Source organism: Poecilia mexicana, unplaced genomic scaffold (assembly GCF_051168715.1).
Source record: "Poecilia mexicana isolate PSO_F unplaced genomic scaffold, ASM5116871v1 scaffold_12, whole genome shotgun sequence".
Taxonomy (NCBI): Eukaryota; Metazoa; Chordata; class Actinopteri; order Cyprinodontiformes; family Poeciliidae; genus Poecilia; species Poecilia mexicana.
Genome location: NW_028263381.1, coordinates 12,664,379 through 12,687,294, shown reverse-complemented (window position 1 = coordinate 12,687,294; position 22,916 = coordinate 12,664,379). Strand labels below are relative to the sequence as shown.

The following is a 22,916-nucleotide window of genomic DNA, read 5'->3' as shown; positions in this document are numbered from 1 at the left end:
AATTCATCTTGTGGATTCATTTGCTTTAATTTCCTGTAAATGTGTTTTACTTTGGTCATTACTGACATGCGGTGTGAGAGGTTGAAATACATTTATTGAGAAAAACTTTGATGTAATCAATTCTTATTTTACCCACTGAATACATAAATATATAAGATTGGGTGCAGAAAGAGGGGGTTGCCAGGGGCAACAGGCAAACAAGGACCGCCACTGCAGACAACCACAGCTTACCTATTGGGAACGTCGACGTTAATAACGCAGGTCTCCAGGAGCTCCCCCTGCTGGTCCGTGCACGACACCAGGATCCAGCGTTGGTCATGAGACAGGCAGTATCCTACAAAGAGCACGTTGAATTTGGGTGGGACCTCGGCCCATATCTCTCCTGGTTCTGGATGCTTTGGACGGTTCGGCCCGAGTATGAAGGGTGGCGAATAAAGCTGGAGTGGTCTAGGATACTATAAGAAAAAAGTTGAAAACAGAAATATGAGTAATACATATTAAAATGTTGGTACAAGAATAAGAGAAAAGTTAGCTTAAATCAAGTTAAATTCTCATGCAGACCTCGGGGCTCTTCAGAACCGAACTGACAGTGGACACTGGGCCGAAACCAGTAAGCGACTTGATATACGTTTGCTGGGGCAGCAACCGTCTGCACTGTGAATAGCAAGAGAAGGCCATGGAGCGCAGGTGCTGCAGGTACAAGCGGCTTTCTCCGCTCGCTGGCTGGAGGAGATACTGGCACGGCACCACCTGAAACACAGGCACAGGACGCAAACAAACCATCACAACGCGCGCCTTTAATTCAGAACTGCCGTACTGCAAATCAAAATATGTTCCTACCTGTAGTACCAGTGCCGGTCTCATAGTCTCAGGCAAGTTTTGCAGCATTTCTGTGTAGCAGCGGAGAAGCCCGAGAAGCCAAATGCTTCCTGACTCCACTTCTTCACCCTCCTCTTCGTCCTCCTCTCCCCCTTCATGTCTCATTCCACTTGAACTGAGAAAAGCGTCGACAACATAAATAACGACTGCTGGTGGGTTTGCAATGCTGTCTGCTGAGTCAGCCTCAGTGGGGATGCCGATTCGCGTCTGCTCCGAGGAGCTGCAGAGAGGGAGCAAAAGAGGCATGAAGCTGGAGAACACTTGCTCTTGTTCAAACATAATTTAAATCGCAGCAAATGCTCTGACTCTCTGTCTCCTTACAGTTCAGGAGTATCCGCTGGTGTGTTCGCTGCTGGTGTGGAACTAGGCTGGCCCTTTGGATCGCTGGATCCTCCTTGGGCTATCTCTCCAGGCTGACTTGAGAGAGCTCCACCCGGGGTTGACGCATTTGATGCACTGACAGCACCCGAAGCTTGCTCTCCGTCAGCACTCCAAGTCTGAGGCTGTCCAGAGGAGGACGTGTTGTTTACAGGAGGCTGCGGTTTGGGAGGCAACAGAAGACTGCTGTCTAAAGTCAGGGCTGCAAGCTGAGGGCCTTAAAGAAGAGAAAAAAAATATATATATACGGTTTATTATATATATTATATTATATTGAAAGAAACAAAATGGAAGAGACGAGAAAATAATCAGCTTGTTAATTCTCACCTAGTTGCTGCTTCAAGGCATAGGCATATAGTTTTAGTTTGCTTATATTGTCGCTGTGCTGCTGTCCAGCCCATTGTCCACTCAGCCACTGATCGACATTCAGCTCCTCCAGCTTTTCTGGCTCCACTTCCTGCCCAACTTGGACAAGGCCGTCCTTGGATACCTTGGACAAAGGGCGATGCTTTCCGAGACGGCACGTCTGCAGAACGATTCGTTTTCACGTTAGATGCATTGTTGATACAGTGCATTGAAAAGCATTTAAACTCCTTGAACATTTTTGTTTGTACTATGAAGTGCTTAATACGACATTAGTGGTGAATTGGCACTACAAACAGAATGTTCATATTTACGAAGACTGAAGAGTTTTGCCAGTCTTTGCAAAATGGCCAAAGTGCAGACAGATTAGACAGGCAGCATTTTTGAAGTTTTGAAATTTTGAAAGTATAAACTTTGACTGGGTTGTGATACTACACTGGTGTGATCATCACTCTTAGGGTTGCTGATGCTTCTAATTGTTACCTCGTAAACAGCACTGAGCTCCTGGAAGAACGCCTGTGATGCCGCGAGCAGCGAGGTGCTATTAGGACACACCACCACGTACGCCACGTCCCTCTGTCCTCCGTATGGTTCCAGCAGCAACTTTTCCCAGAAAGGCAAAGCCAGGGGCGACAACGCCAAGAAGTCTCGTTCTCGGTCGTAGCCTAATAGCACTGTCGGGATTGGCAGGGGCTCTGGTGACTCCTCCGAACCTGAGATGGATACAGATTATTATATCGGTTTCAAGGTCACTTTTACAAGAGTGGTCTCCAACTGTCCTTCAATTGCAGGGTTGGGTGTTCCAGCACATCTGATCTACGCTGGTTGAATTACCTTCTCAACATGTTATCAAATTCTGTAGAGAGCTGGGCAATGTGTTGGATCACGTCTGAGTGTAAAGCTTCAAGAGAGTGGTTCTCAAGGACTGACGTTTGAGAACCCTGGCAGTAAAAAGGTGTAGAAAAGAGGTGTGAATTCACCGTAGGAGCCTCTTCCAGCCATCTTGTGGAACTGCTGCCAGGTGAGCGGACCCTGAACGTGCTGGATGTTTTCCCAGGTCCGTCCTGTCCTCTTCTTTTGGATGGCATCCTGCAGGAAGGGCTGCATGGACAGCAGCATTCGAACCATATCCTGAGACGACAACCTGCTCATGTCCACCACTTTGGAAAGTGCAAACACACACACACAGAAGAAGGCTCATGAAAAGATGCAAAAACATATTAACATTGATTTCATTGACTCATTCCAGACAAACGCTGTGACGAGCAAATACACATTAACCCTAGGATGAATCTACGCATTTACACATGCAAACATACATACACACCTATACATTATGCACACTCACACAGTTGATCATATATGAAAAGAAACTCTTGTAAATAAATTTACACCAATCAATACATCTACTTTAACGGAATGCATTAAATCATTACATTACTAATAAAGACTAAATTAATCACTCTCCTTACCATTTGTGTGAGGCCAGGAATGAATAGCACTGCTTCTCACGACGGTGAGGTCGACTTTCCCTCCTGTAGGGTTGTCCACATACTGCAGCCCCTGCTCAAAAGCATTGAAACAGTCCACACAAGCGTCACTCGCGTCTGCCCACTGCTTTTCAGACATCCAGCTCTGGAGGAGCGCTCCCTTGCGGCCGTGACAAGGCGAATTAATTGGAAGGTGCAACGAAGTCAGACAGGAAATTGGCTGGGAGCACTGCTCCTGAATGACAACCATGACCGACGGAGAGCCAGGACCAGCGTCCTGGGACTGCTTAGCTCTGGAGTCTCCCATCATCGGGTCCCGGCGACAAAGAGCGAGCCTCCGCTCGGCAGCTCTGCCTCCTTCAGAAGTCCGACCAAATATGTCGAGCTCATCCTCCAGGAAGAGACCGGTGCCGTGAGCCAGCCGCCGGTTCACGATGGCACTGAAGCCACACATGCAGCGGTACTGATCTTCGCAAGTGGAGTCTGGGATGTACACCCCGACGTCTGCGCCTTTGACGTTCATGTTGCACGCGCAGATGCAGCAGCTGTCAAAGTTACGATCCTTAAAGACGCTGAGGACGGAGTCTGAGAGCAGAAGGACTACATAGAGGCTGTGAGCCTCGGGGATCGGGGGCCCCGGTCTAGCTAAATGCTCCACAGAGCTAAGAGGCAGGCTGGTGGAGGGGGTGGAGGCTGGTGAGCTGAGCTCAGTGCCATCCTGCTTCACCGAGCCCTGCCCTGAGCTGGCAGTGTTGATTCCCCTCGGTGTACGTGGAGTCCGTGGGGTTGGCACGGAGAAGCGTGGCGTTGCCGGTGAGGGAAGGATGCCGGTAGTGGTGCTAACAGAGGCAGTGTTGACACTCATCTGGACATAGTCTTGGTCTGTGAGGGTGTTAACACTGGGAGTGTTCCTGGAAAACACACATCAGTGGAAGCAAACAGTGAACCATCTGCATGATAGCTACGAAAAGTCACACGGGTCTATATATGCTTGTGCAACTTTAGCTGCAACCACATACTTACATGCTTTGCACAAAAAGAGACAGATTATCTTTATTCTTCTCAATTCTGTATCAAATCTGACAAATCTTCTGCAATTTAGGATTACCAAAACAATTTCTTGCTGCTAAATGCCAGAAAGCTGAGAGAGAATGGTTTAGAAATTCTCCCCAGATTGAAATTTACATAAACTTTCTTCATATTTGGTGGAATTGTATTTAAAATATAACCTGGGACTAAGACTTTTTGGGTATCATTTCACAAATTCTGGCCCATTTGGTCAGACAGAATTGGTGTAATTAAATGAGTATGTGTATGTTGACCTTTTCATCTCTGGCCAATCATTCTCAGTAGGGAGATCAGGACTTTGAGATGGTTACTTCAAAACGTTGACCCACTTTGTAATTGACTTGGTGATTTGTTTAAGGTCATTATTCTTTTGGCAGATCTCACTTATGTCCAAGATTTTTCTGGTTTCCTGGTCTTTGGGATGTTGCTACAATCTTTCCACATTATGTTTTTTCCCCATAACATCTATTTTGTAAAGTGAACCAGACACCCACTCAGATGAGTGTTGTGCCCTCAGGCAGCTGACCATTACACCTGAAGACGAGTAAATATTTGATTTTGGTAATCCTAACAGACCTAAAACCTGAATTATTTTGTCTGATTTAACATCAGACACTGAGCAAAAAGGAAGGGTTTCTTTCTTTTTTATAAATTTTATGTAAATGGTTTCAATTGTTCTCAGAAATTGGCTCTCAAAATCTTTAGGCTTCTTACGTGTATCCATCCTTGGTGAACGCAGCATTCTGTGGATGCATGATGGGTGTAAAATGCTCCATTTTGGGCAAAAGCGCCCAGGATGGACGGTAGTAACATTGTTCAGGGATCTTGAGTGGCGGTAAAGTTTGGCTGGGAAGGCAGGAGAGCGGCGCAAACATGGAGGATCCTATCTGTGGCTGGAGAGAAAGTCAGATGTTAGTTAAGGTTTTTAGGATGCGTCTCTCGCAACTGCTGCTCAGGTCGGTGGTACCGGCAACAACGACGCATAGCTGCAAACCCATAGAACAACTTGAAGAGTTAACATCCAACAGCCTGAAACCCTTAATTCAGCTATAATACCTTATACAACACATGCACTTCTCCAAGAGAGGTAAGGTTAAATGTCAAACTAGCTGACAGGTTTATAGCTTAAAGCATAATCACAAAGAATTTCTGAATGGGAAAAGGACTAGATCTGTCTACTGCAGTGAAAGAAGCGTCTACCTTAATGTCATCCTGCCTGGGACTAGTGGCACCGTCCTCCATCTCCATCATGTACTCAGTGAGCTGAGTGGGGGCCAAAGACGGGAGGTGGTCCGTCACTCCGCTGGCCGCGGGGGGCTCTTGACTCGGTGTGTCTCGATACGGCGTGATGGGGGAAAATGCTGGGTGTTGCTCCAACGAAGGAGGAGTGGGGAACATTCGCTGGAGATCTGCAACTGCTAAAAGGAGACGGACATGAGGAATGAGATGAAACGGAAGGAGGAGAATCATTTAAAGATATTTAATCCACAAATTGGAAGTTCACTGAGACATCTACAGAAAAATAAAGTAGGAACAACACATTGTTTATTTACTTGCTGCTCTGGGGAATTTGATAAGGATGTTTCTTTCCAACTATAGGTTTATTTCTCCAAAGAAATAAATACAAAAAAAGGGTTTGATAGCATCAAAGGTGCGTTAGATCACACATAATTGTTTTACACAGACAGGTATTTTGATGTAAACATTTTCCTCTATTTCTAAAAAAAAGGTTTTTTATGACAATTAGTGATTGCTATACAACAGAATAGTGGTGAAGAGTATGTTTTACTTACTTGGTGGATAAGATACATTAACTCTTCCTTCTTTGCTACTGAGACGATCTTCTGTTGACACCAGCAACTTTGTTGAGTGTTGGTTTGGATAAACAGGCTGTAAGATATAAATCAATGATCAGTTTTATCATTTCAAGCATTTTATGCAGCAAAACTAAACAAATTATATGTATATATTATATTTTATTATATTTCTAACACCGATGCATAGAAGGAGATGTCTTACCCCTACATCTTCTTCATCAAGTATGTTTTCTAGATCTGAGATGTTGACTGCCAGATCTTTCTCTTCGGTCAGAGAAGGATTAGTTTTAGTGGGAGCATCATCTTGACCCAAATCATCTAAAACACAAATAAAATCAGATCCGCAGTTAAAATATATCCACGAGTGAGTGATCTCTAAACATGGGAAATAAAACACTAAAACGTTTGTGGTCCATTTCCTCACCGGATTTTGGAGCAGAGTTAAAAATAGACATCACATCTTTTCCATCAGGCAGTGAACCGTTGCTGGTGATTTCCTCTCCCTAAAGAATGAGTTAGATAAGACTTTAGATTAGATTGTTGGCCACAAAATAATAATAAAAAAAGAGTCAAAAGCCACAGTTCGTGAATATTATGAGTCACGGGGTGCAGCATCACCGTTGACGTTACTGCCATACAAAATAGAAATATTAATTTCAATCTTCCTTATTTTTTGCAGAAATCTGTGGATTTTTTTTTATTGCATACACTCATATCATACATGTAATTATTCCCATCTCCCTCCACCCTCAAAAAAACATTTGTTGCCCCCTCTGCAAGGACGGTAAGCAACAACGTGCTCTAAAGAAATAGGTGCAGAAGATGTACATCTAGTTTGGATTTCAAGATCTGCACCTCTATATTTTGGCCACTTGGGGGAGACAATTTTGAAGGTGATTTGAGTGTTCTTTTTGCACTCAGGATTAAAGTATTAATTTGTAAAACCAATCTTACACATAGCCTCATTAGCATTCAAATGGAGTGTTGAAGCACCTGGTGAATTTAAGTCTGGTATTTACTCTCCGTTTAGCTGCTCTTGATTTCACACAACCTCCTGAGGGAAATGTCTCAACCTTGTGCTGCTAAATGTTTATCAGCACTTTCACCAGCCACTTGTTCTAGCTTATTTCTTTGCTGTCGCACCAAGCAAAATTTCTACCGTCAGAAAAAAAAAAAAACAAAAAAAAAAAAACACAGGTTTTCACTTTAGTTTTCGCCATATTCAAACTGGTGAATATGTGAAGCTGCTTTCTGCGGCTTCACATAACGGCGGCTTTGAATTGTTCAGTATTTAGCTTTTAAAATGTTTCTTCTGTTACCTTGGCCTTCTGCTTGGTTTCTCGCCCTGAGCCCTTCAACCTCTTGGAAGAGGGAAAAGGGTACTCAATATCTCCTTCCTTGAAGTCGTAAGGATCGTCCCCAGTTCCAGTTTCTCGCAGCGCCTCTACGCCCGGCTGCACAAACAGGCCCAGAGCGTGGATGTGCTCCGCCACCTTCTCTTCTGAGATTTTAAATCTCTTGTGGCTCCGACTGTACAGTCTGGAAAAGACAGAAAGGAACAGAATGAAGCAGGGGATTATTATTTTCTTTTTACATTATGTACTAGCTTTTTTTTTTTCTTTGTCTTTATGGATCTTCAACCTCATGTTTGCAAAATAAGTTAGCGTCACACCAGTAGCTGTATCTCTGCCATAACTAGCCTTGTAATAAGATGCTGTTAGCTCTCTTAACATCTTCGTAGGATCTACCGCAGAGTGACTCTGGGTAGTGTGACATCATGCCAAATAGAATGCAATAGTAATCACATATACAATTCTAAACTATTCATACTGTGCAAAAGTAAGATCGCAAATATTACATACAGTTGAAAACAGATATTTACGTACACCAAATTAAAATACACACACTTTTTATCCTCACTGTCTGAAGTGAAATCAGACCAAACATGTCTTGTTTTAGGTTATTCGGAGTTATTTAAATGATTTCTATTTGACAGAAAATTGCGAGATTGGTAACTTTTTTCAAATTTAGAAGTTCATATACAGCTCCAAGACAGTTACAAAACATCTCTAAAAATGTTCTTGTTAAGTTTTTTGGCATTTAGCAAATCTAAAAAAAAATGCTTTATAATTCTAACTAACCTAAAAAAGGAGAAGTTTGTTCTGATTGAACTTCAGACGGTGAGAAAAAAGGTGCACGTCTTCCAATTTATCTGGTCTCAACTGTATTTTTTTCCCCCATCATCTGCCACATTTCCTACCTTTTAAATGCATTGTTTACAGCGGATGTTTCTGTCTCCACTTGCTCTAATTTCTCAGAGGGGAGTTCAGGGGGCCTGAATTCACTTTTATCAGTGCTGGGAGTCCTGAAGCCTCTCCACCAGCCGGACCCGCTCTCCCTCTGCCTCAGCTGAGCAGTGTAGACCGCCGTCTCGCTGGTAATCACCCCCAGACCCGAGGCCCCATCCGGACACGCGAGCATGTCCACGGAGGCGTCTAGAACCTCCGGGTCCTGCATCCGGGGGTGCGGGCTGAGAGTGGGCGGGAGTGGAGACATGGATGAATGAAGAAGGGACTCCGGGGCTTTTCTTTCATTAGCGAGGGACTTGGAACACTTGCAACTTGGCAGAGAGCTCAGGGGCTCCAGCGGTGATTCAAGCGCAACGAGGGCACCAAGCTGGGGTCCTCCAGGTGAGTCCTGTTCCAGCGGGGACTCCTCCGTCACAGAAAGACGGTGGTGAAAGGGAATCACAGCCGGCCTCTTTGACTGTTTGTCAGGCTTTTCCGGCCTCTCGCTCGTCTTGTGTTTTGGCACGGAGGTGGGGTATAATGACGGGCCTGAAGACAGCGAGGAGCTGGAACAAGGCTGAATGTTAGCAGCGGGTGTGGTGGACGTGTTGAGCTTCTGCTGCTTTAACCTACAAAACAAAAGCATACAATTAAACAACCCTCAACAGTAGAATAAAATACGTTTTGCTGAAAGTATTGATAAGAAGCGATAATGCAGTACACTGAAAGACTTGTAAAAGTATTCATAAACCTCGGCATTCTTCAAATTTTGTCACATATTTTGTTGGTTTTCTATTTGACAGAGTGAGTCATTAGTGTGGAGTGGGAACCAGGACATAAACATCCACGTCAGCCGAGAGTTTAGGGGCTACTGGAGGATCTGCAGATATCTACATCTCAGTTCATAGTATTACTCATAGAAATTAGATGTTACGTTTAAAATTTGCTAAAAACATTTCTGTACGTTGTAGAAGAAATGATCCTGATCAGATGACACTAAACTACAACTTCTGGGCCAACTTATAGAGCATAATTTGCAGCAGAAAATGAGTATCTTGTTTCTCCTGAGCGATAAGGGTTGTTGCGGTTCGGTACGCTATTTTGTCTGTTTCCAAGAAAGCAAAGCTGGTGGAAGAAACTCTCTCCTGAATACACCGGACCACAAAATCGTAAACCGAACTGTAACAATCTCTGCTGTATCGCTCAATGGCAACGAAGCATCACACTACTTATCATCCTGAACAAATCAACCTATAGCGTAATATTGTGGTGTTAGAATAATGCTGCAGAGATGCTAATTTTCATCAGGGAAAGGAGTAACTGGTCAGGGCTAGTTGGTAGAAGGGTGGAACCAAATACAGAGCAATTGCAGGAATATTAAAGTGTGAGAAGCTACAAAAAGCTTGAGACTGGGGATGAGGTTCACCTTTCACCAGGACAGTGACCTGAAACATGCAGCCAGAGCTACAATGGATTTTCCTTAGAACAAAACATCGTTAGAATAGCCCTGTCAAAATCCAGACCGAGTCCAACTAGGAATCTGTTGCAGCAGAGAACATTGTTGTTCACTGAAGCTCTTCAATGCCATATTTAAGTTATTTTGCAAGAAAAGACAAACATTTGAGTGAAAAACTAGAAGGGACAGACCCCAAAGACTTTCTGTAATTGCAGCAAAAGGCGGCTCTACAAAAGTATGAACAAATTCATGCTGCACTTCCAGATTCCTGTGAAAACCATACATTTTTACTTTGTGTTGTCTTTCACATGCAATCCGTTTTTCATATGGTAGATCAACAGAACTGCATTTTTAGTGTACACTGTTTCAAAAAATTATTTTTTGAAAACCTCAGTGTTACCTGGAGCAGCTGCAGGGTGTTCGTGCTCCAAGATCGTTAAAGTTCCACGTAGCAACTGTGTTTGGCACTTCCTTTCTCTGCGACGCATCGATGAGCTGATTTGGTCTGTAGGGAAGAATCACTGGTTAATATAACCTATCATGAGTATTAGAATAATAAGCAGAAAAAGGAAGAAAGTAATTTAGAGGTAACTTACACGTGCTGAGACTGGTTGAGATAGCATTCCCTCCAGGCCTGGTGGACCACCTGGCAGGTCAGCTTCTTACCAGAATGCTTTGGGCTGAAAGTGGTGATCCCCATGCCGCTGTCCGGTGTAGGGACGTTAGAGGCCGAGGTCACAAAGCCACTATCCGCTGGCAAGGAAAAGAACAAATAGCATCCTCTCAGCGACAGAGTTTTAAATTTAGTCAGCAGTGAAAAATGTCTTTTTTTTAACTCATGCTCTCCTTTTCATTAATCTGTTAGCAGCTGAAAAAGTCAGGGTCATGTGTGAAAATATCCAACTGGTGCCTTTTCACAACAATTTGAAGCAGAAATGTGAGAAGGTCAGAGTATACTATCAGCTCTTGTTACACATTGATGGCTACTTCTGTCTGTTAAAGGTGGGTAGCATCATTGGGTCGTTTACACATTAGTCACTTTCTCATGCTTCACACAGACAAGCCTGGAAAAAAAGTGCTAAAGAGGGCTACACACTATTTATTACACGCGTAACAGAAGAAAGGAGATGCTTTTTCTCATGTTTGGTTTAATTCAACAGTCGGTGCCACAGCTATTTGGCTTTAAATGCTCAGAAGTTCCCAGCAGTCCAGGAGCGTGGCTCACTCCGCAGCAGAAATCCGAGTCATCAAATGTTACTACGTTTGAGACAAAGTGCTAAGTTTATGAACCGGAAGAGCAGGTTTTGTCCTCACGTGCTTAAAAGGGAACCAAATGTTACGAGCTAAATTATCACCGAGTCACATTAAAAGTAAATGTGAACAGTTTAGCAAACTGCTCCCCATGAAAAAGATAGGAGCTGGAGGTTTTAATAAAGACTGTAGTGATATGGGTCAAGTCGAAACATTTTAGGAAAAAAAATAAAGCCATTTGCTCCTTTAGGTGATTCTACGTCACTTGATTGTTTTATCAAACAATCAACAACATAATAGCTTTCTTAATGTATTTAGTATGTTGAGGCTGACCAGGAGAAACTCCTGTTGGGAAAAAAAGTAGCTTACTGTATGGAAAAATGTGTAGGAAAGTAATTAGGAAAGACTCATGTAATAGTGATGAAAAGACTGTATTGAAGTATTATTATTGCTGCATGTAAAATTATTCTTTGAGATAGAAGAATTGCACAGATTGCTGGTGTATGGAAATGTATATTAACCCGGGACAAAAAAATAAATAAAAATCAGGACATCCCAAGAACAAAGTTAAAAATACAATCAGACTCATTTTAAGTGGATCTAACAAATCTGAATTAAACTAGAATTGCCTGAATATAGAACAAGATACATTTAAAATACTTTTCAATCCTGGATCTAGAATCGATTACTTCAGGCTGTTATGACTTAAATTTTTACCGTGCAGACAAAACCCTGCACCATGCATGCATGCACGTGTGTGTGTGTGTGTGTTACCAGAGCAGGGCTGCTCTGGTGACGTCGGAGGAGTCAGCGGCACGCTGCAGTTGTTCAGCTCCTTGTTGAGGCCCAGAGCTGCAGGAACAGGTGGAGACTGCTCCACCGGTAGGTCCCCCTGGGCAATCAGCACAAAAGCAGCTGGGTAGGTCATCCTCACGCCGCCTAGGAAGGTAAGAAAAAAGAGGATTTGCGGCACTCGTTTGACAACAAATTTGTGAAAATCCTTAACAAATCCTAGCAAAGATGAACTGTGTGAGCAAAACATGGCATTTCTGTTAGAGATTTACAGCATGTTCCCAGATTTCAGCACGAATGGCCGCAAATGCACTCGCGCCAAGCGGCAGCTTTGTATTGCATTAATGCAAGCACACGCTTTCTCACTCACTGCACTGATAAAACATAATCAAATAAAACTCCTTCTACTTTCAGGCTTCTTCTGGCTTTCCTCTTTAGCTGTAAAAGCTGCCGGTATCCAAAAGAGTTTTAATTGTAATCAGGTCAAGTCAACGCTGTGGGATCAGACTGATTAGGCTGTAAGAGAACCTCCCTGGAGTTTATGGCTCAGCTTCCAGACTCTTCCTCTCTGCCTGTCTCACTGTATGCTCATAGCTTTCAGTCATCCCCCCTTCCAGGCATTTTGGAAGACTGAGAGGCTCATTGCAGTTAAAGCAGCACTTTTACTAGTTCCTCTGCTCAAACAAAAGACAGAGAGCAATCAATGAGATGTTATTGTCTCACCTTTTGCTTTGGGAAAGCAACATCACTGAAGCCTAATGTAATCATTCATTGCTATTTGCATGCTGAAAGGTCAGCAGTGTTCTTTTGTATTTGCTGAAATAAGACGGATTGTGCAGGAAACTGTTTTCTTTTATTTGGTGAATAAACTCCCTTTACATGCCGTATGTTCTTCAAATCTAGTAAATATTTCATTTTTTTTTTACAACTTTGTGTGATGTTTTTTCATTTTGCCATACCTACGATGACATCCACTGCCACGTGAGAGCTGCGGTCGTAGGCTTGCCCTGCTTCCTTTTGTTCCTTCTCTCCGCTCCCTTCTTTCTGTGGAAGCACCATGGGATAGAAGTAGCTCCACTCCTCTATCAGCTTCCGAGCGGCGGGGTCGCTCATTTTGAAGGCCTGCCCCGTTAGGGTCCCGCTCAGGCCATACGGACTCAAAATCACTGCACAGACAAGAGCAGAGCGGTCAGAGACTGCAAGGAAAGGAACTGCTTAAAACTAACGGCGATATAAATAAAACGGTTAAACACGATCCAATATGTTTCCTAATATGTTTGTGTTTATATCTGTTTTAGTATTTGCACCACCGTAAATAACAGACAGACTAAAGAATTTTTAATGAACTTAAATTTTACTTTAATACGTTTATTTACTTCTGCTTATGAAAACAGTTACAGAAAAAATAAAACTGTACTTTCTAAACTAATACACTTGTACTTATCACAGCCCATTATATAAATTTAAATCCAGTAATGTCAACTCTGCACTATATATGTGGTATAGAAAATATGCAGTATAATAAAGCAACTTTCACGTTTGGTAAATATGTGGAAGAAAGCACAATATTCTCATCTTTTCACCAGTGGCTGTTTTTTCTTTTTTCTTTTCTCCCTGTAACTGTTCAGCATTTTGTTGGAAAGTGCTGCTCTATGAAGCACTTTATAAATAATATTAAGAATATTTTTGAAATTATTATTATTAATATTAGTAGTAGTAGTATAATTTCATTGGAGTGACGTAATCTCATAATACAGACTTTTGAAAAATCATAACTTTAAAATATATGCTTCTGCTCAAAATGATTACATGAGAGCAAAATGCTAATGTATTAATTCTGATATAAATATATATGTGTGTGTGGTTGTGTGTGTTCATGTGTGTGTGTGTGTGTGTGTGTGTTACCTTGCACCGGAGTGGAGGAGGTCTGTGCGAGTCGGATGTGGCGCTCCGTGATGTGGTACGCAGGCTGGTGCTGGACGATCTCCACGCTTGTGCACACGTTGCTTTCGCCGTGCAGGAAGAAGGAGAAGGAGCAGGACAGGTGTTCGCTGCAGAAAGAAGATCGAAAAACAACGGAGTTCAAGGCAAAACACATCAAAATAGCCGAAGCACGTAACACGACTCGGAAATAGAGCCTGTCTTTGACAACGACTGGCAACATGGACTCGCGCTCCTGTCTTTGTCCGGTGTAATTACGAGTGAAATCACCTACACAATTTAATTAAGCTCAAATTAAAATGGAACATAATTACTTTTTAATCATGTCCAATTGAGATGAAGCAGACTGAAGATGTTAAACACGCCAGGTTTTTCAGCCTGAGATCTGACAGACGAGGGGAGCTTATCTACAGATCAGAGAACGCCGTCCGACAGCATGTTCACAAAACTCTGCCACCACTCATCTCACACACACGACTCTCATTGCAGGTATAAATCCCCATTTGCGTACGACTGACTGCGATGGCTGCATGTTTACATGTCGCGACTCTCTCTTTATTACACCAGCCAGCGCACAGTTCATCATGCATTGCTGTGTTGTGTTTTTTTTTTTTTTTTTTTTTTTTTTAATCAAGGAGGAGTAATTGTTGGAGCTTTATTGCAATCTATACAGCAGTGGGCGGGCTGGACGTCATTAACCGCCTCGACAGCTCCACTGATGTATATTTTTAATCTATAAACCACCTCACTACCTGGGTTTATATATATCAGAATTACAATAAAGTCAGCAGGTACTCTAATCGCTTTGTGATTACCCTGCTGCCTATGCAATATCCCCTTTGCCCTGAGGGAGTTGGACCTCCATTTGAGCTGTAATGGATCATCAAATTCAATAAAATGGCCAGTTCCACATGCGCAGCCAGAACTAAACACGCCGTATCTGAGCCGGATGTCTCGGTTCTGACTGCGAAAGCCTCCAGATGGCGCTGGATTCACCCAAGAGGTTGAGAAGGCAAGGTTTTCTGCTTCATAAACACTCCTCGAGCTCCCTGAGAGAAAAAAGAAAAAAAAAAGAAAAAGAAAAAAGAGAAAAATCCCTAATGACAGCAGGTGGTTCGAACATAAGCCTGCACAATCACGGGGAGAAGAGCACAGCTAAAGTGCATACATATGCATGGCTGTGATGCTTTCTCACCCCACAGATAATATCCTGAGCGAAACGCATGGAAACTCGGTGGCAGTTTATCATCTCTGCAGTTCACATTTCCGCAACACATGAGTCAAAAATGCTTTCAATGTCACTGCCCTCCAACCTCGTCCTCGGCGCATCGTTCCAGTCACACGAAGAGCTAAATATAGGTGCACAGGGAAGCTCGGGGAAAACAGCTGCAAGTCAAGGGTACCAATCTGCTCGGCACAAATACACACATAAGCAAAATTAGCGGGGAGGGACGTTCATCTCTGTCGCTTTTGTTTAATTTACAAGGAAAGTGAGATTTCTGCGGACTCATAGAGCTTCAAGACATTCAGGGGGTCCAGCAAATATTGCATTTAAATATTTTTTTAAAAAGTCCAGACATAAAATAAGATAGTTTCCTGTCCTGTTTAAAAAAAAAAAAAAAAAAAATATATATATATATATATATATATATATATATATATATATATATATATATATATATTTTTTTTTTTTTTTTTTTTTTTTTACTGTTATTTGGGAAAATATTTCAGGCTTACAGTATGAAATCTGTACAGACTGTTGGATTAATGGATGGATGTGCATGCTGTCTGTCCTGAGTGACCTGGTCAGAGTGAGTCCCACCTCTCGCCTAATTACCTCCAGTCTCGCCACAACCTTGGCCTGACAAGCAGGTGTACAAACTGATTGGAAATTTTTTACAAACCTTAATTTTTTTCTGAACTTATCGAGCCCTGCAAAATACTTGAAGCAGTTTTTAGACTTTTCAGTTGTTTTTTTTTTGTTTGTTTTTTTCCAGATCTGAGCCACTGATGGGTTGAATTATTATTTTCTGAAAGATGTCAACAGTTTTGCATAAATGTAACAATAATGGAGTGAAAATTAAGAATTGATAAAAAATGCATCTCTTTCCCATGTTGATACTTGCTTATGTAAGTGTAGACAAAGACTTTAGGGTTTGATTCAGATTGTTCCACTAATGCTACTGTATTCAAAAAAAGAAAAAATCAATGTCACAAGTCTCTCTGACAATGTTTACACAAAGTTTATGTAAGCAATTACAGCCAATAAATTCATAAAGTCAACACTTAAGCATGACAAGTGTAACACTAACTTGTTTTTTTTTTTTGTTTTGTTTTTTTTTAACTGCAATAAAATGTGACAACTTGCAAGTCAGTGAAACAGCAGAGCTACAAAAAGCAGCATCAAACTGCAAGATGACCCAGCTGGGAGATTGATGCTCCCTGTCCTTTTACAAAGGGCATTTTCCTGCACAGTAAGCGGGTGTGAGTGTGTGGACACACCGGGCTCCACACGTCCTCTGGGGGGTTTTGTTCAGTCGGCAGGCATAAGTATGTGTGTGAGAACGGCGGAGCAGGGATGTGTGTCTGTATGAGTACAGGTATTAATAAATGAAGAGGAGAGACGGCTGAGACATAACTAAGGGTTGACAGTACAGGAGAAGAGGAGAGTGGGGGGAAGAACTGATGGTGAAGAAAGAGAAGGAAAAGAAAGCAGAAGAAGACGATGGAGACACGGGGAATTAAGTCAGGTGGGGCTATGCAGGAGCAGGACGGGCACAAAATGGGAAAGTAGGGAGGAGTAAGAGGAAATTAAAGAGATAAGGAAAGGGAAGACCGGAGGAGCCAGACCAAAAGCAGTGTGAGAGACAGAGGAGGAAGTGAATAATTCAGTGCCACACACTGCAAATGCTGCACACATATCGATGAGATCAGAGTTTTAATAGGAGGCTACTGAGCATGATTTCATGGTGAAATCAATCAGCTAATGTAGAGGTATAGGGGAACACGCAGACATTTTACAGTCTGTGTGAATGTGTCACTTGCTCTGGCTTCATGATATCTGCAGGCTCCGTCTTGAATTTTGCATACTGAACATTGTGTGCAACAAATCTGCCAACAATGCCACGCTCCTGAAGGTAGACGGAGAAAAAGCAAGCACATACCCAGCGGTCAGAGCAGCATGTGGACAAGAAGAGTGGCTCGCATGCAGTGCCTTACAAAATGGTCTTTTGAAACATTTCACATGTCAAAAACCTCAATAAATTTACTGAGGATATTATGTAATAGAACAAGACAACATTGTGCCTCATTTTCAAGTAGAAGGAAATAGATCATGTTTTTTTTTAATGTATGCTAATTTTATGATATTTCAAATTATATCCAGACCTCAATGCTGCAAAATGTACTTTCAATGTAATTTGTTTAAGGTCAACTTAAACATGGATGAAATATATAACTTCATTGTGCATAATCTCCAAAAATTGACCAAGAATCAGTTCTGATAGATATATTCTTTGCATATCTGGTGAAACAATTCAATCACACATAAAAAAAAAGTAATGAAGCAATTTTGTATATTTCTAAAATGAAATGAAATTGATAAAATTAAGTGTCATATTTATGAATAACTACACTAAGTCTTTTTTTCTAATAATTTACATAAGTAAAAAAAACACAACTTCGCGGCAAATTCAACACTAATTCAACTTACTACTATAATCAGAGTACTTTTAGGAATCATGAATGCCCAATCAGATGTTCGGAGTTAACAAAGGCTCACAGCCTAACTTGGATGGTTGCACAGAAAACAACAACTGTTAAAATAGCAAGAAAAAATTACTAAAACATCAATCCACACACTAACCGTTAGGATTACACACCAGGCTTATATCTCCTCCAACAGACCCGTCTTAATCTGACGGCGCGATAACGGTGCTCAGCTAGCAACCACAGACACGTGAACTAATCAGGTATGATAGTATTTTATCTGGATTCTCTTAAATCTGAGAGGTTAATCTGCTTAAACTGAACCTCGAGTGTTCTCCCCGCCACCAGAGGAGCAGCTCCGTGAGTTATCCTCTTCCCTCCAGCTAACCCTTTTCCACACACACGTGTTAAGACGCTCCACTGATGCTTGTGGACCATTGTGGAGGATGTTTACACTCTTGTAAGCTCTCGTGAGCAGCATGTGTACGCATCCTATTGAAGCTGCTTCCAGAGTGCCCCCACGATTGTTTAATTTATTCCAACACAAACAGAGCGCCAACATGTAGACTCATTCTCGGGCTGAAGTGCAGGTGAATCTAAACGCTGCTGCATGTACACGTTCTCTGCAGTGTGCCGCCACGTATTAGAAGCAACATAAAGGCAAAAGCATTAAGTTTGATGTATTATTCAAGGGCTCTCGGTGGCTTTGAGGAGGACCGTTACCACAATGTTTATGCTACAACAAAATGTATATGGTTTCACAATAATAGGGAGCTGAGCTGCAGGATAAAATTACAGATTTAAGTACAGAATTCATGAAATTGCGCTTCCATAGGTTTTTGTTTCATATACGGTGCCTTCCTGTCCCTCCCAAAGAAAAACAACTCCACAGCATGATGCTGACACCACCGTGTTTCCCTGTCTGGCCATGTGTAAAGACGCTCCGTGTTTTTGGTTGGTTTTTAGCCACACATAGCGTTACACATACTGCCCAGTAAGAGACCAACTGGTGGTGGAAAGGCCAGTAAAATGGTATGCTCAGCTGCCATTGTGAACGATAGACTGAACAGTATTTTGTCAGATGTTGAAAACTTAGGATAAGACATTTAAAACACTCCTAACTTAAATTTATCCACAATTTTCTCCCTGACCTTCATGGTGCGTTCCTCTGTCTTCATGATGCGATTTGCTCACTTTTGTTCTCCGACAAACTACTGTGGCTCTCACAGAGCATTTGTGTTAATACTAGGATAGTTTTGCACTTCATTGACCTACTAGTGGACTTTTCAAGGTGATCTTATTAACTTATCAGCAGAAAGATGGACAAGAGCAAATGCATGTGGTTCTTTTCTGATTTTTTTTTTCTTAAAGATACACCTTTTTCAATACTTTAAAAGACACAACTTCAACTTAGTCTATCAAAATGTTTTTATTTGTATAAAATATAATTAATTCTATCATAATTAATTGCTGGTATAGTTAGTCACATGGGATCCTAATCAAAAACAATGTCAAGCAGTTTGACAGCATTTGCAAGGTACTGCATTGTTGCAATAAAAAAAAAAATGAAAAGGATCTGGTCATGTCTCTCATTCTCCTTTCTGCTCTAACATATTTTTTTCTATTTCTTTCTCAACTTTAACACGTCTTTCTCAGCTACCTGTGCAAAATTGCAAGTGGCAGCACCTTACGTGTCCACTCCTCAGACACACAGAACATATGAAAGAGTAAATGTAAAGGCACCACATTTAAGAAAATCATGCACTCATGAAAGAGCTGTGTCGGATTAATGCAGACAATGACTAAACGACACAAACTAATACCTCTGCAGGAAAGGTTACACTATGTCAAGTCAATCACTGAGTTCTGTACAAACCTTTTGCACAATGAAAGCAATCGACAAATTCCCTGGGGATTGTTGAAAGTGGTGTAACTTTTCATCTCTATTCTTACATTCAGTCACACATTATATCCAGTCAGTCACCACCTTCCAGTTCATTCACTCAGCAGCTACTTATCCATCCAGTCGGGCTGTCAGTGCATCTAGCAATCTGTGACTTGAAGGAGCATTTTTCTTGTCTGTCACTGTTCTAATTTAACCTGTCTACAACAGTTCCAACCCTTAATTACACCGTGACTTAAGGCTTACATGCTTTTACCAAATGGCAAATTGTCCTCACTTTCTCCTAAGCACATCTGTCAGATTGGTATTTATTTAAGACTTAAAAGTGTATATGATCACTAATAACATATTAGAGTAATGTAACACACACAATGAGATGCAGAAAATTAGATTTAAAAAAAAACAAACCTTTATCTCTTTTTCTTTTGTATGGGGGGATGTTTTTGCTAAGTTTCTGAATACACCAGAGAGCGAGGAGCAAAAAATACTAAGATGAGCAAAATTAGGTCAGATAGATTTTTTTTTTCTTTTTTGCTGGCATGAGTACAATTCAAGTGAGTTCTTACAAGCTCTGTCTAGCTTCCTTTCCCTCCCGCCGATCTAAATTTATCATGGCATTTGATTTGTGCAAACACATAAGAGCAAACAAACAGCACCGACATCAATGAAGTTATTCCACAAGTCTAAATGAAGATGCTGTCTCCATACCTGTGGTGTGGTAATGCTGAAAAAATAAAGAAATGCTGTCGTGACAGAAAGCACACTAGATTTTTTTTTATAAATATAACAATCTTGGTGACTGTTTTACGTCTTTTAGTTAATTTTCATCATTTTATAATTGAAGAAAATTGCAAAAACCCAGTTCTGTCAGGTCAGCGAAGAATTTCCGAGATTAATAAAGCAAAAACAAAAGGCAGCTGCCATGTTTTTCATAGCAGAGAACAGGTCTGCTACTCTGAACTACAAATATTATTTATGCATGAGTTTATGGCCATTAGTGAAATGAAAGCTGCAATATAAAAAAACACTGAGCGTTACACTTGGCATGCAAAGAATTGACTGAACTAATGAGGGAGACAGACTCTAATACATCCATTCAGCCGTCTATGGCGATGATTAATTTACGACCCCCCACCTTCTCTGATCCCCACCGCACCACCACCCGCGCCTCCCCGCTCCCCCCGCTCCTCCCCTCTCTGATGCCTCGTCTCCCCGTCCTCACTCTGCATCCCTGTAACGCTCTCCCCCTACTCGTACGTTCTCCCCTCGGCGTCTGATGCAATGTGTTACCAACCCAGAGAGCTTTCCTCCCATTCAGACACAAAGAGGGAATGAGAGTTGGGTTGAGAGGAAGGAGTGAAAAGGGGGGAGCAGGGGAAGGAGGGGGAAGCGGTTGTGGTTGAGGAAATCATCTCCTGGATCTAACGCAACCCGCTGTGCCCAATGGACACAAACAAGATAAACACCTGATAAGCCCTGACAAAGACAGCTATGCCAAGGCACTGAAACTGGCACGGGTGTGGAAGCATGGCATGAATGCTTCGCATCAATACGCCCCCTAATGGGGAGAAAAGGCACAGTGTGGAAGTAGAAAAAAAAAAAAGAGACAAAAGAGGTAATGAGATAAGAAGTCATTGTTAGTGAGAAATGTTCCCTCGTGGGCTGAAAATATTGCTGGTCGGGGATCTGAAGGTGTTCTCACACTCTCAACTTTGGGGCAACTTTATAACAATAGGAGCAAGAGGCGGTGTGGGAATATGACTGGAGATAACAGGTGGATATCAGCACTTCTTTTGTGCCACTGTGTGGTACAAAAAAGGTGTTGTAATAAAAATTCATACTCCTCACCTACACAGCACACACGCATGATTCGGGTTTGTTTTGGTGGGAGCTCTCAGGAACATTTCTGTCTTTCTCTCTCCGTCTCCCTTCCCATCTTTGCCTTCAGGATGTTCAATAATTCACAAAAAAAAAAAAAAAAGCAAGTCTGAATCGTCTCAGCAGGAGGGATGCGGCATATTCCGGCGGAGCTTTCGAAACGAGGAGGAATTAACATGATGTACAGAAGTCTCACTGCCACACACACACACACACACACAACAAAGGCCTGTGAAACTTCCAGAAGAGTCTCGGCACTCGTGTTTATATATGCGCATACTCATGGAGGTGTCTTCTACCTTAATGCTTTCCACTCCTGTTGCTCTATTTAAATTCATATTTTTCTTGACTTTATTTCATTGCATTCCCATGTTGAGTTATTTCTGATTATCTCTGTCTCAAAATCTCTTCTATAGAAAATTAGAACATTGGCTTTACTTGTTATTTCTAACTGCATTTTTCTAATCTTCTCTAAAATAAATTAAAAGCTTTATAGACAAAGAACAAAATAAAATCTGTACGATTTAGCTATAAAACATCCATGATAAATGAATATTGTCTTGATTTTGTTGAGCAACAGACAAAGGACATTGTAACTTCAGGGGACAGGAAACTTCATTCAAATAGAAAGGCTCACAAATGTTCTTTTAAATGTGGTTAGTAATCATGGAAAAACACACTTTCACACTTTCATGGTAAATTGACATACAAAGCAACCTACAAGAACTGCCAGTGCAATCAATTGCCCTCTTTCAATCTGAATTTTGTGCGTAGTGCCACGTAGTGCGGCCAACTTATTTAAGTCGCACCTAAATCATGCAGGACATAGGAACTTGAGAGGCAGGACTGGGAACCCCTGCTTTAAAAGCTCAGGCCCTGATTACCTGCCAAAAAAACCTTAGATACATACAAACTGTATGAAATCCTTTAATTAACCTCAGTTGTAGTTGATTTTACACAATCAGATAAAGGTGTTTTTTGGTCTCTAATGGTAAGTGTTATCTACTTTTCCACGATAAGAGCATGTAACTTAAATTGGATCCCCTTCAGACTGAATTCATTATTGAGCCCTTGTTGGGCTAAAGGCTACACGTGATAAAAACCATATTGAAAGCCTGAAAGATAGCAGTTAAAATTTTAATAAAGCTCCAATAAACAATTTCTGACGTGATTATTCAGCTCGGCCTCTGTCCTTGTGTCCCTCATTTCATTCTTTGTGAATGTGATCAGACTGAGTGGAATATTACGGAAGAAAAGGGTACTTTCCAACTCAATTAGTCATACCTTTCAGAAAAAAACAAAACAAAAACATATACAACCTTCATTGATTTTGCTGTTAGACTACATAAAAATCTTATATGCTCTGTGTTGAGGAGTGTTTACAACATAATTAACAGCAAAGGTTCATCCACAGCTCGGCCTATTAGAGCAGGGAGGGAGCATGGAAACCTTGTTCTGTCTGCAGCAGCTTCCTCCAGCTGCTTCTGGGGTATCCCCAACCGCTCCGAGCCAACTGGGAGATATAATCTCTCCAGCAGGAGCTGTGTCAGGACTGGGACTCCCTCTCCACCGCTAAGGTATGTAATAGCAACCGCATCACAGCAGGAGCTGAATATAAACTCCTCCATCTTCATACATCTGAGAGGCTAGAAGGGCAAATGTACCAGCCATTACAGGCCATTATTATTGCATGAAGTCGATCAA

The 22,916-nt window shown here is 41.8% G+C and overlaps 1 protein-coding gene across 2 annotated transcripts in view; it reads right to left on the bottom strand.

Moving 5' to 3' along the window:
• The window catches only part of LOC106917413 (mediator complex subunit 13L), a 92,960-nt gene that overhangs the window by 5,505 nt on the left and 64,539 nt on the right, over positions 1–22,916 (bottom strand). The window contains exons 5-24 of one of the 2 annotated variants that reach the window (XM_014986364.2): positions 13,688–13,833; positions 12,742–12,948; positions 11,765–11,929; positions 10,336–10,492; positions 10,140–10,244; positions 8,256–8,912; positions 7,315–7,534; positions 6,420–6,498; positions 6,198–6,313; positions 5,972–6,068; positions 5,379–5,596; positions 4,893–5,071; positions 3,093–4,021; positions 2,601–2,780; positions 2,104–2,333; positions 1,585–1,783; positions 1,201–1,474; positions 841–1,099; positions 562–750; positions 232–455 (exon numbers count right to left, since the gene is read on the bottom strand). In XM_014986364.2, the coding sequence (XP_014841850.2) occupies positions 232–455; positions 562–750; positions 841–1,099; positions 1,201–1,474; positions 1,585–1,783; positions 2,104–2,333; positions 2,601–2,780; positions 3,093–4,021; positions 4,893–5,071; positions 5,379–5,596; positions 5,972–6,068; positions 6,198–6,313; positions 6,420–6,498; positions 7,315–7,534; positions 8,256–8,912; positions 10,140–10,244; positions 10,336–10,492; positions 11,765–11,929; positions 12,742–12,948; positions 13,688–13,833 (4,830 nt within the window). The remainder of the gene's footprint in view (positions 1–231; positions 456–561; positions 751–840; positions 1,100–1,200; positions 1,475–1,584; positions 1,784–2,103; positions 2,334–2,600; positions 2,781–3,092; positions 4,022–4,892; positions 5,072–5,378; positions 5,597–5,971; positions 6,069–6,197; positions 6,314–6,419; positions 6,499–7,314; positions 7,535–8,255; positions 8,913–10,139; positions 10,245–10,335; positions 10,493–11,764; positions 11,930–12,741; positions 12,949–13,687; positions 13,834–22,916) is intronic. The other variant, XM_014986365.2, reaches the window with a different exon arrangement.